The following is a 12947-nucleotide window of genomic DNA, read 5'->3' on the forward strand; positions in this document are numbered from 1 at the left end:
GAAAACTGGGGGGCCCCGCGCAGGCCGCGGCACCATGGCAACCCCCGGGCAGCCGGGGGCGGGGCCGCCGGCGGGGCGAGGCCGCGGGAACGCGGAGCGCATGCGCCGTCTTCTCTCCCCCCCCCCCCCCGCGGTATCTCCGGGAGCCTGGGGACGCTTCGCAGGGCGCATGCGCACAGTGCCCTCGGCGGCAGCCCGCGGACGGCGCATGCGCCCCGCGGCTCCCCGCGCGCCCGCCCCCGGCGTGGGTGTCCCGGTGGGGTGGGGAGGGGAGCGCGGGGGGCGGGAGCCGAGTGGGAACCGGAAGCGGAAGCGCCGCGCGCAAGTAAAACCGCTTTTCCCGTCAGCGGGCCCGTGCTGCCCCTCTGCCCGCGTGCCCGCCTCGCTCCGCGGCGCCCAGCCCCGACCGCGCCGGCCCGCGGCCCCGCCCGCACGACCGCAGGCAGGCAGCGAGCGGCCGCCAGCCGGGGGAGGGGCTCCTGCTCTCCACGCCGCCGCCCTCGCTCCGTGGAGGCGCTGCCGGCCCCTCGCCGTCTCGCCCGCCCGCGCCTCTGCTAGGCGGCCGCGATGTCTGACAAGGAATTCATGTGGGCCCTCAAAAATGGAGACTTGGATGAGGTGAAGGACTATGTGGCCAAGGTAAGGAGGCGGCGGCGAGGGCCTGGGGTGGGCGAGGCGGCGCTGCGGGCTGGGGAGGGAGGAGTGTGTGCGGAGCCCCCGCCGCAGGGCTGGGGGTCGGCCGGGTGGGGCTGGGCGGAGGGTGCTGGCAGGAACCGCGACCTGCCCGGGGACCGGCTCTTTGTGAACTTCCCGCCGTGGCCGGGGTCCGGGCGGTAGGACGCGCTTCCCCTCCCCCGCCTCGCGGCCCTCTCGGTTCCAGGGCTTCCTCCGCCTCTCACCCGCCGCCCTGCTCCCCTCCTGCCCGCCGGCCGACCCTCGTGCCTCCTGGGGAAGCTATTCTATGTCGGTACGTGGAACTGTCTGGACTGACAGCCGATAACCTAGCCCTGCCTCGCTGATCTTATGTGTCTATGCATATGTGTGGCCTCGGTTTGCTTTATCCTGCTTCTCTGTGCCTCAGGGCTCATCCTTAACAGGGTGTTGCTAAGCTGCCGGGTGTGTTGAGGCTTAACTCGTTAACCTTCTCTGAAGTGTTTTGATATCTAGTTAGGGTGAGCGCTACAGGAAGAGTAGAAACCTGTGTGATGGGTGAAAAGGCTTCAGGTACGTTGTAGTATTTGGAGGCTGGATTCTGTCCTCATTTGCCTTCAGTTGTCAAATGAGGTTTGTGGGAAAAGTGCATGTACTTCGGTGAATCCTTAGTGTTCAGGAATATTGTCTAGAACCTGTTACATCAGAAATTTATGTATAATTTAGCTATGATTAATTAGGTATTTGAACAAGTTAATGATTGCCTTTGGGGGCTTGACACATGTTGACATGTCTTGCTGTGATGACAACTGGAGTAGGAAGAACTTGTCAACTTTGTTGAAAATTACCCAAACTTGTTGCACTCTTGGCAAAAAGAAACGTGTGCAAGTACTTCCAGCTGCTTTAGTACAAAGTCCAACAGCTTAGCTTGAATAGTCTTCTCTGACAGGTTCAGCTAAGCTACTGGACTTTGCGTCAAAGTGGCTGTGCGCTCACATGCTTTGTTCTGTCTGTAAAGTGCTAGAGATAATAACTGGGAATAATATAATTATCCCAATTCAGCTTTTTGTTAAGGGTCATATACCTATGTCTGTGTAATAAAGTTGGATACTATATTGATGTGTCTTATTTCTTCTCAGCCTTGGGGGCCTCCAGGGTGTTTCAGCAGCACATTTGGGTTCTTGCTACACCTTTTACAGGAATTCCATGTGTATCTAGAGAATTCACTGCACACTAGTGATTAATGGATCCATGTGTACCTATTGCTGAAGCAAAAAGTTTGTCAGTAACCATCTTGAGTCAGTTTATATCTATCTACAAGATCACTGCAGTACTAATTACAAAGCCTTTTTTTATATTCCCACTCTTCCTGAGTGGCGCTGCAACTCATGTAGCAAATAAGATTTATGTGATCACTTCTTCCGCTTCATTGCAAAGTCAAATACTTAGTTCCATCTGCTACTGAAAGAGGCTTGATGATGCTATAGTAAAGAGGCCGAAGGACATCATCTAACTGCACTAATGATGTAGAAATCCTTAAAAGAGAGATACTGTCTGTGGTTAGATAATTACATTGAGAGGCCTACAGTCTTTGAACAATCTTACATTTCAGAACTGCTTCTGATGTAGAAGGTGAATAAACTGTGGGATTTTTCTGCTTGTTTGTGACCTAATCTTGGTCATTCTTTTCCCCCACTTGAAAATACACTTCCTGTCATCAGCTGTTAAGCATCCTACTTGCCAGTAACACAAGAAGTCTAACGTGTTCTTTTCTGTCCATTATGGTTTTTTGACAGATTGTGGGCTAGTAAACTCTTAGCATGGTTTCTGGTGAAAACAAAGGTTATATGAGCAAGTTTTGACTGACCCTGTTCCTTCCTAATGGTTTGTTAATTTTTTGACTAATTTTTGGTAAGTTTTATAGGAGCATAGGTAGATACTGGTGGGTTTTGTGAAACTAAATTAAGTAGAGGGAGGTACCTTCAGGGAAGAAAAGAGTACAAGAATGAGCTTATGTTTTTCTGCACAGCAGGAAATGTTCATTGAGGAAGGACAAGAGAACTCTATAAATTCCCTCACTGTAGGAGAGGCCTCAGTTGGAGCTTCACATTCTTGGCTCCTAAAGTAATGAAATATGCGAGGGCAAATCATGCTTTGATAGTTACAGTTCTCAGAAAAGTATCTTTTCCATGCTGCATGTTCTCTTTTGACTGTCTTCCTTATCAGTTATATGGCTTCTGTTCCCTGCTGCTTTCCTGTTCTAAGTATGATTTAGTGTTCAGGAATTTTACTTATATAAACTTTGCAGTAGTAGAAATTTCCTCTCCCTGTAATGTGGGAGGCAATCTTATATATCTTACAGTCTGCATCTTCATTAAATTCTTTCTTGTCTGTCTTCCTGAAACTTTTGATTTCCAGCTTCTCATTTGTTTTGTTTCTTGTTCTAGTCTCGTTTCCTCATTAGCTGACTGGAAACAATACAACTTTTAACTCTAATCTTGCAGTTTTGCTGCTGATTAAAACATGAAAGTTTGACTGCTGGTTTTGTCTCGTGTCTGAATGGCAGGGCTTGAAATGCTAAATGCATGACCCAGAGCACTTTAAAAATAATTATATAAAGTAAGGCTATATGAGTTGAACTCTGATAATCAGTCATGGCTTTTTTTCACTTGTGAGTAATAAGCTGTGGAGGTTCTGTCTTTGGAGTCATTAATGTCTCTTTTTTTACCATCTCAGATGTGGTTAGTAGGTACAAACAGGAAAGTAGCCTAATGGCTTTCAGACTTCGATTTAGAGAGCAAGTGAAACAAAGTATAAGGTGCAAACCTTTCTTTCCAATGACATGGTTTATTTGCTTGAAGTAGAGGAAGTTTCTGCCGCTTCAACAGTTCTTGGACAAAGAAAGGGTACATAAGGAAGAGTCTCCATTTGCATTTTATGTATTTCTATGTAAAGAGATCTTGCATTCTCCTAAAGATACTTTCTTCAGACAGAATCTTTCAGAGAAGCAGTACTTCTGAGAGGAGGCAATGAAACAGGCAAATGCCAAATAGAAGTGCTTTGTTGCTAAGCAAAAAGCTCACTGCCAGTGTGTGCATGTGGAAGACATTGTTGGCTTTTAGTTGATAAAAATGTGAAAGATTATTTGTATTGTTTGAATAGTCCTTTAAGATGTATTTCTTTTTTGTAAGAAACATCTTATTAGTCTCCATTTCTCAACTTGCAATTGTGTCAACTTTTTCATTGTCGTAAATGTTAATTTCCATGGAAGTACTGTAGTTAGTGTGTTATGCTAGCAGTTAAGTATTGTCATCTATTTTTATGATGGCTAGATTAAAAAGTAGTTTTTTACTGTTTACTTTCTTTGATGTCTTCCATTTGAATATAGCCAGCATATGTTGGCTTCAGAGGTGTCTTTGCAGGAATTGAAGGGATTGAAGGAATTCTGCACTCTTCCCACGTACATCCACTCAAATTTTTTAAATTCCCCAAGAAAGCATAAGCTTTCATGGGAACAGATGAATCAAATGTGCAGTTAAATGGGTGAGGTGGACCTACGCAGATTAGACTGATTTGCTTCCCTTGAGGGGGGGAGCAGGGTCTTAAAAATTACTAGTTAGAAGAGCAAGGTATACTAAGCCTGCAGAACTTCTTATCATTAATTGTTTGCTCTCTTTCCTTTTCTTTATCCTCCTTTCCTGGTGGAATGAGATAAACTGTACAGTTGCTTAAAGAGACTTCTCTATCAACGTGTACATGTAATGTTTTCAATCAGCAGTAGATTTCCTAGGCTAAGTATAATTCCTGTTCAGTCACTAGGCACAAAGTTTTTGGCAAGATAAACTTGAATTTGTAAGGAAGAGGTTACAATAAATGTGGGGGTTTTTTTCTAAAGTAATTTAATCTCCCATAGTTTAACTGAGAATTCCTCGCTTCATGAGCTGCTGTAATCCCCTGGAGTGTTCCTTCCTAAACATACCAGTGCTTACAGTAATCAACCTACCTAATACTGTAAGAAGATAGGACAGTCAACCAAACTGGAAGCACCAGATTTTTACTGCTAAGAGGGCTGGGAGTTTGAAGTGATGGTAGGCTGTGAAACAAATGTTTTTAGAAAGTATGAATATGCTATGCTTGCCTAGTAGGCATTTCTGGTGTGGAGTCTTGTTTTTTAAATAACAAACCAAACAAAACCAAATCCCTAGAGGACCTTCAATAACTCTTCTAGAAAGCAGGCACTACCAGTGCCTTCTTCACAAAACTGTGATACTACAAACAGTCTTGCAGTTCTTCGGGATATAATGATGTTTGAATACATGTCTTGAGAAATGTGGGAAAACTTGACTACTACAAAACTAACTGGAGGGACTAAAACGAAAGCATTGTTCACAAATATCTTTTTGAAATAGAGGTGGCAGTCAGGGGTACAGTTAAGGTCTGTGTTATGAAAGAGGAGGCTTAAATATGTCTGCAAGAAGAATTAGAGTGGAGAAATAAATAGTTTTTAACTGTTGAGGAGTAACCTTTTTTTCTTTTGAGTGTCCACTGAAATGACTTCTACTCCTTCAGAAACAGAAACAAACTAAATGAAAATGAACACTGAAATGGTTATTATATATGGGTGGATTACTTAAATTACAGATTAACCATTCCATAGATACATTGACATTATCTTGCTATGCTGAAGTGTACCTCATTATTATGACTATCTTGGTACCTGGATTGCCTCTGATTCAGAAACTCTTTTCTTGCTCTTAAGTGACAGGGAGCTTGAAAGCCTTACTGGATTACTGTGCAGTGTAAGTATACCTCAGTAGTTTGTCCAGGAGCATATCAGGTCTAGTGCTGACCTCTGGGAGCTTCCAGACTGAGTTTATCCTCTGTGAAGCCTCTTGGATATCTCTGTATTGTAACTCTGCAGTATTATACCAATACTTGTACAATGTGGGTTTTTCTTTATCTGGAGTATTCTAGGCCTTCTGTTATTTTCCTCTTGATTACTGTTAAGTGTGATAGAGTATGATTCTTAAAGATACAGTTTTGTTTTATTGCTTAGTTCTACTTAAACTTGGTGTTCAATTTGCATTTTGTGGATTTGACCATAATGACCTAAACCCTTTTTTTATGAAACAAGACAGTTGCTTGCTACTGTAACCTGCTGTTAGCAGGTTCCATATTCATGGTAGAGTTACTCTTAACTGAAATGCCAGGAATGTACTAGAAAAACGTTAAGAATAACACAGAATAGCAGCTGATTTTTAGTAGTGGGTGCAATAAGATGTCTGAGATTGAGAAACACCTTTTCAGGATGGTTAATTTCCCTAGTCTGAGCCAAAAAGGTCTGAGGACATGTGGCAAAGAACTGCTCACAGAAATTTTGTGCATCAGTTAAGTAGTTTATATGAACAGCATGGAGTAATAAACTCACCTGTAAACCTGGTATTGTGGTGGAATGTGTGACTTGTGACTGAATGAACATCCCAAAATTCTCAAATCAGTCCTTTTTCTGAAGGTACTGATATAACTGATTCTGAAGCCATTTTTGTCTGAAACGTAAATGGAGTTCTTAAGACTGATCACGGATCTAGAACCATGAAATGTACTAGTATCTTTCTGAGATGTTGAAGTCAGGCCTATGGTCATTTTGTACATTCAGTTGGCTTCTGTGATCTGAAACTCTTGGTGGCTTTAAGAGATTGTCTAAGTATGTGACTTATATTTGACATTTTTATACTTAAATAAAAAATAAAAATCTTGTTTCTGTTTGGGCTGTTCTTATGCTGATTTGTCTTGTGTCTAATTAGTGTTTGCTGCAAAAAATGAGTGTGATCAAAATCAGAACCTAATAAGACATTGAATTTAAATTTTTGCTGCTGAAAGTTTTACTAACGTATTCCATTCCCTAAATTCAAAGTGAATTTTCTCTGCTGTGAATATATCCTGCTTTGTTGGAGTTTGTGGTCTTTAGCATATACATTACTAAATACAACAGTACAAAGTTAAGAATAGGTTATGAATAACAAGCAGAGAATTCAGTGGTGTGAGGAAAATATTTACTTCTAGTACTACTCCTTTTTTTTCCCACCCTCCCTTGTTCTAACTTTAGTTTCCTCTCTTTTATCAGTTTTTACCTTTATTAAATCCTTGTTTTTCAAACCTGGCTTGTCTTCCAATTCAGTTAGTTAATTTTGATTTCAGCAGGAGGTCATATGGAAGATGAGCTAACCTTTCTAGAAGTCCAAGAGAACACTTCAGCCTCCATTTGGAATAATGGAAGGTTGTGTTAGCTGTGAAGGTTATGCACTGAATGTTGATTTGGGTACTGTGGAATTGGTGAGTCATGCAGGCCACATAAGTAAAAATACTGAATGAATGGATCTTGCAGAACTATCAAAATTTGTAAAAAAGGAATCCCCTGGACAGTTCACAATAAACCAAACAACATCTGTGTGCTTAGCTGTTCAAGTATCAGGACTTGAAGGTCAAATATTCTATCCCAATTTTAAGCAGAACATAGTGGACTCAGAAATGCAGGATTAAGAATTTTTATGACCTGAAAGGCACTTTAAAGGTGTAGAAGAAAGGTAGGTAGAGAAAATTTAGGAAAGATACAGAAAGCCAGGGGATGTATAAAATTGTGTTGCTTAAGCCACATATTCATTTTTTTATATGCATCCCCAGCCAAGTGTTCTTAGCATGTTTTTTATGACTTTCTGTTTATGCTTGTTTGAACTTCTGTATGTTCACACTTTTGTGTGGATGCATAAAGTTACTTCTTTGTACCTAATTTGCACACTTCTGAAGTTGAAGGTTGTATTCAGTTATTCTTAATTTTTCTTCCTGCCACCTCCAGCAAAAGTTCCACCTTGAATATTGTATTTACCAGCCAATACAATTCTGTGGAAAGAGGCAGTTTTCATTTGTGTAGACAGATCTCCTATTACTAGGCCAAAAGCATTAGCTGGAAGTAAGAAGTGCCCGTAACTGACCAGTCAGTTATACAACATTTTTGTATATATTGTTTTTCTTAACTTTGTTTTTCTTAATTAAACAATATGGTTTTTCTTACAAGTTGCGGTTTCAGCAACTTGTAACTTTTTAAACTAATAGATGTTTTTCTGATTTAACTCGTTATGAGGAGGGGTAGGTACAAATTAGCCCTGCTCATATTAAAAAGTTTGAAATCTTTGTTGGATGCTGGTTATACTCTTGATTCTTTTTACTGCAAATTGATGCTAAACCCTATGTTGATGGTGATCACCAATGGCAAACACATGCCAGAGATGAGGAGGGAAACAATAGTTTTCTTCAAATGTTTCAGGGGCTAGTATCTTGCTGTCTCATGCAGTGAAGATCTGTAGCTCTGACTTGGAAAGCAATTGGTATTAATAAGTCCTATTGAACAAGCTACAGGTCTTGTCTTAATTCTTAGTTTGGCTGGAATGTACTTGTGTATATTTTGGGGTTTTTTTCATGTTTGTTTGTTTTGTTTTTTTTTTTAAATGAAGGACAGTAAATAGCTTCATGTCATTGTGAAAGCAGTTGAAATTCTGGTGAGGGAGAGTAGGAAGGGGAAGAGAAATATGGTCTTGTAAACTCATAATGCATAGGCACATGAATGTGGCTTTGAAGACATTTGGGGGAGCTGGTTTTTGCTTTTTAGCACTTTAACAGTTTTTATGGTCTTTAGTCTTTTGCGTGCAGTGTAATTCTGTAGTTCAGTACAGCTACATAATATGCCCAGGGTTATTGCATTTCTCCAAAGAAAGAATTTTTGTAACCTTCTTCTGCAGCAAGAATTAGAGTATGGTCTAGATTTTTGTCTTTGCTTATACATTTTGCTGCCTTCATCACTGGTTACAGGCCAAAAGGGAAATGGTGAAATCATTTTACTTAGCCTTCAGCTACGCTTTGAAAATCAAATAGAGTAATTGCATGCACTGGCTAATAAGCTGAACAGACCAAAACATCACTAGAAAGGTATTCTGGAGATTTGCCTGTCATACTTGCAGCCAAAGTTCAAAGAATATTCTAAAGTGTATCTAATTATGGAGTCAGTTTATAAAACAGGATTGCATGCTCAAAGTTTCTTATCAAGACCTGATCTTTGCTCATAATTATTGTTGAATGACTGATACTTTCTTTCCGCAAACTACAGTAATTTATGAACTTGCTTTTTACACTTGTGGCCTATAAATTAGTGATTAGCTTCAAGGAGGAAAGATGAGCTGGAAGTCCATTTGAGACAAAAGATAGAAGAGCTCTCTCTAGAACAGTTACCATCAGCATATCTCTTTTTAAACTGATTTGTTAGTGATGGTATGATTGCAAATACCATAGGCAATAAATATTTAAAAATTATTTCCATGGCTGTTCAGAAACACTTCCAGTACTTGATTCAGGTAATGTAATTAGGAGGAAGAAGTTTCAAGTCCTTACCTTTTTAAAAAAAAAAAAAAGGGTCAGGAGACTTCCAGTGAGGTGAGATCTGCGTTTCTGTGTATGCCCCATATAAAGAATTTCATCAGATCCTTTGTATTCAAGTGAGGCGTTTGGGATAATCCTTATTTCTTGGATTGCTGACATCTCAATAACTTCAATAATAGTATTATGGATATTTAGCATGGTTTAAAAAAACTTGAATTTAGCTCGTAATGAAGTATTCATTATCTGTTACTTAAATTTGTCTTGGAGATAATAAGTCAGAAGAAAATACATTTAATTTCAAAGTAATGTTCCTTTTATTATAGTATAATACAAAATTCAATCTTTAGTTCTGTTCTTGTGACAAGTTAGTAGACTGTATTTGCAAAAGCATTTTCAACAATAATTGCTGATGAAATTGGAAAAAATAGCTTAACTTTTGTAGATGGATTATTTAAATTATAAAAGTGCAATATCAGTATTGGTAAGTTTTAATGGAAGTATTACAGTGAAGCTGAATACTAAGTGTATATAATGGCTTTACTGAGCCATTTGTGGATGTTAATGCATATGGTTTCTTACGTATATGCTGCTTAGAAAGCAGCATTTATCTTATGGATTTAAAACCAGCTTTTCTGGTAAGTTTTTTTCCTTCCATGTTTTGTTTCTGTATGATTCCAATCAACTGCTTCAGTATGTCAACAAAACTCTGAGTTAAGGCACAAAACTTCTAGAACTCAATACTGCTTTTGATATTTCATATCTTGTTTTGTGTTGCTGTGTGAAGAAAATGTAAACTCAATGTGCACAGGAAAATAATGCCTGTTAATCTTATATGAAAACTTACTTAGAAGCTAAGCTTCATTGCTTTGGGTTTGACAGAACTCTTGATCTTGCCTTGGACATATCCTTTGTTTAGAAACTAGAGAAGTCACGCTTATGTTGCTAAGCCCCAATTATAATATTTAAATTCAGTATTTTTTGAACTATAGCAGTAATTTTTGGAAGATACATTCATGTTCTGTTTATCCTCTCATATCTTTATGCTGCAGTACAACTTTTAACTTTGAGAACTCATTTTTATTATTGTGTGGGTTTTTTATTGTTGCTAGTTTTTAGATCATGCATAGAAGTCAAAATATCAAGCTGGCATCCGTTGAAACTGAAACCCACTATGTGGTGCCTACTGTTCTAGAAGGAAAACGGTCACTTCCTGTGCATTCTTTAGACAACATGTACTGAGGATTTTAATACAGATGTTGATGTCGGTGCTCTTACAGTACCTGAAAGTGCTTTAATTCAGAGCTAGCAACTAAGTGCAGATTGGATGATAGTGCCTTGTATTCTCTGCTCAGCTGGTTAACTTTTGGAGCAGTGATCTAATGATGGAAATAGCCTGAATCCTATTACTAAAGCTTTGGATTGCTTTATCCTTGAACTTAATATTTTACTGTAATACAAACTTAGTGACACTGAGGAAGTGAAGCATGGTGCAGTGTATTTTTATCTGTCCAAACTTGCTTTCAGAATGTCATGACTAGATGATCTGACATGTTAAGCTTGAGTTTGTGAGAAACTACGTGAACAGGTGTTTTGTAGATTTTTCTGTTTTGATAATGTCATCTGTTGTCAGTCCGCTGATGGTAGAGTACTGAATTACTGAGACCTCGTCTGATTTCTGGTTTAAGTATGGCTGATGTCTATTTCACCATTATCTGGCACTTACGTGGGCTGGAATATTTTATGATTAGTATACCCTTAGAGTGGGTATCATATGAATCAGATCAAAATGCGGCAGTGTTAAAACATGGAGTCTGGCCAATCATTTCTGCAGGAAAAACCCTTTTAGGCCAGCTCAGTGTTGCCTGTGAAAATGCACACTGTGCTGTGTTTGAATGCAGTACTAAACACATCTTTAGAGTGAGCCATTAGTTTTATGTCAAGTTAAGGTATACACTCATTAGATCTGGATGTGATTCCTTAAGAATTAGTGGTTAAATGGTTTTGGTTTTGTGTATTGTCTGGTAGATAAGCCCTGGTGCTATAACTAAAGCATTTTAACTTCAGTTCCAAATTCTAACAATTCTTCTAAGCAGAGGTAGCTTAGTGTTTGATCATTGGCTGTTTCAGTTCATGATCTAGAATATTTAGCTCACTAACATTCATCAATTAAAGTAGTACTATGGACAGAGTCTCTTGTTAGAACTGATAAAACCGTTGTCTGCAACGGTTTATTCTGTCAGAACTAGTTGCTGCCATTACAGTGAGCTGTTACCTAACAAAACTTTTAAATAGGAATTTGTAAAAGCTATGAGAAGCTACAAAACTGGTCCCTTCATTCCTGTTTCATCACTTGCTAATGCAAATAGTGAGTGGTTTCCACTATTTATCGCTCAGGTTTTAGTTAGATTGAGGATTTGGTCAGAGGAGGGGGAAGAGCAACAGTTTTCAATAATGCATGTATTTGACACATCTCTGAAGCTGGGATTGTAGCGTAAGTTTCTAGAAGCTGTAGCTAGGAAACAGGTTCATTACTGTTCTACAGAACAGCTCATGTGTCAGGTTTGTTTGTCTCTAAAAATGCTGATACAACAACCGAAGCACAGATGGCTCAGTATTTCAGTTTATTTAGCAGTTGTTTCTGGAATTGTATTCTTTTGTTTCTGACAAAGCACTTCAGATTGCATTTGATTATAGTGGATAAGCTAGATACTTGTTTACCACTAACAGAACCTGAAAAGTATGCTTGTTAAGTACCTTTTTTGTTGGCTTAAGCCAAACTAAGTGTAGGAGTGCTTATAAAACCTTTCCAGAATACTCTAAATACCATATCAAGGCAGGAAAAATCCAGCATTGGGTTCATAATTAATTTTCTTCACTTGTGTAGACTAAGTAGTGTTACCATTAGCAGTTGAGGCTTCTATCAAAGTAGAGATTTGTGAAGTAGATGCACATTTTAAACATGGACATCTACATCTGTCTACTGTAGTTATAGAACTTGCTGTAAAATGCCAACTGGAGAGACACACGATATCATCAGAACAGATACTACTTTTTGACAAAGGAGTTAGGGTCTTTTAGTGGGAATGTTGTGCTGAAATTCTTTGAGTAGCCTTTTTTCAGCTTTTTTAATACTGAAGCTCAGATGGTACTCAAGAAATGTACTTCTCAACATCTATGGACTTGATTTTGGTTTTTAATCATCATCTACAGGATTTCTTGTGGATGTTTTTGCTATTTGTGTTTGTTTCAGTAAGATGCGATAAGAGGAAGATAACTTGGCCCAAATATTCCCAAAAACATATAGGGAAAATTCTTTGTTGCTCCAGGTTTTGAAATTTAGAGGATGAGGAATAAAAAAAAAATGGGCATTGTCAAAAGGGTGTTATTAAATATCTCTTACCATGAACACAGGGATAATCTGTAGAAAGGCTTAGCTGATGCAATTGCTCTAGGCTGTTAAACAAAACTCAAAGAACTTCTGAAGTTCTCTAAGTGGAAAGTAGTTATCCTGTACAATAAATCTAGGTCATTTGTTTCTGTTCAATTGTCCACAGACAACCATGATCCACTCAGGCTGCCATTGGAAAACTACTGGAATGGTTAGAATTTGCTGAACCACTGAGCAGCAGCAGCAGTAGTCTCTCTGTGGCAGACTGAATGAGACAGGGTTATGTTAATTTATTTAGTGGACTGAAAGTAAGTAATTTTTGAAAATACAGAGGATTTAAATGAAAACTTGGATCCTGCACAAAATTTTTGCAGTTGCCGTGGGAAACTGCCTACTTGGAGTTACAATGAGTTGGTTTCTCAGTTTTGGCAGGAACTTATTGCTAGTCTTTAACTAAAGAAATTTGCTTCAAAATCATAAA

The 12947-nt window shown here is 39.4% G+C and overlaps 1 protein-coding gene across 1 annotated transcript in view; it reads left to right on the forward strand.

The window, feature by feature from the left end:
* Positions 1-285: 285 nt before the first annotated feature.
* Positions 286-12947, forward strand: part of MTPN (myotrophin) — a 42639-nt gene continuing 29977 nt past the window's right edge. Inside the window, exon 1 of the mRNA XM_074902036.1 lies at positions 286-639. Coding sequence (XP_074758137.1) covers positions 568-639 — 72 coding nt within the window. The 5' untranslated portion in view covers positions 286-567. The remainder of the gene's footprint in view (positions 640-12947) is intronic.

This window comes from Athene noctua, chromosome 3, assembly GCF_965140245.1.
Source record: "Athene noctua chromosome 3, bAthNoc1.hap1.1, whole genome shotgun sequence".
NCBI lineage: Eukaryota > Metazoa > Chordata > Aves > Strigiformes > Strigidae > Athene > Athene noctua.